At 39.8% G+C, this 737-nt stretch overlaps 1 gene segment (V, D, J or C); it reads left to right on the top strand.

Moving 5' to 3' along the window:
- LOC113095058 (Ig heavy chain V region 914-like) overlaps positions 1 to 737 on the top strand; it is a 21,348-nt gene extending 20,611 nt beyond the window's left edge. Inside the window, 1 exon segment of the V gene segment in view lies at positions 406 to 737. Coding sequence covers positions 406 to 737 — 332 coding nt within the window.

Here is a 737-nt window from a genome sequence, read left to right as displayed (position 1 = left end):
ACATGTCAGCAAACCCCTGCACTGCCCTAAAAAGAAAATAAATGTGAATAATATATTATATCAATCAGAATAATAATAATAATAAAAATTCTCAGTTCCAGTGTTGCCAGAGTTACCTTGTTTTTCAGAATGTATGCAAATGTAATGATGTATTAGGGAGGGTCAATGTTACTTAAACTTTAGAGAGACTTGAGCTATAAAACAAAAGTCTCAGTCGGTGTTTGTGTCCAGCTGCAGTGAAGATAAATATTTTACAGTTCACAGTTTCGGGGTGATGATGGAAGTTTTACTGCATTTAGTTCTGCTGTTGATCATTTCATGTAAGAAACTCTTAATGTTTTCTGAATTGTTGAGGACATCTCAATCTTCTTAATCATCTAACATGATTTGTTGCATGTGTTTCAGCTGTTAGTGGTCAGTCTTTGACCTCCTCAGATTCTGTTGTGAAAAAGCCTGGAGAATCAGTGACTCTGTCCTGCACTGTGTCTGGATTCTCAATGAGCAGCTACGGGATGGGCTGGATCCGTCAGAAACCAGGGAAAGCACTGGAGTGGATTGGATATATAGACGGTGGCACTGGCACTACTTTTGCTCAGTCTCTACAGGGACAGTTTTCCATCACCAAAGACACCAGCAAAAACATGCTGCATTTAGAGGTGAAAAGCCTGAAGACTGAAGACACAGCTGTTTATTACTGTGCACGACAGTCACAGTCACACAAAAGACTGCAGGGTTGA

Source organism: Carassius auratus, unplaced genomic scaffold, assembly GCF_003368295.1.
Source record: "Carassius auratus strain Wakin unplaced genomic scaffold, ASM336829v1 scaf_tig00215586, whole genome shotgun sequence".
NCBI lineage: Eukaryota > Metazoa > Chordata > Actinopteri > Cypriniformes > Cyprinidae > Carassius > Carassius auratus.
The sequence above is the reverse complement of the archived record's forward strand: the minus strand, read 5'-3'. Positions and strand labels throughout refer to the sequence as shown.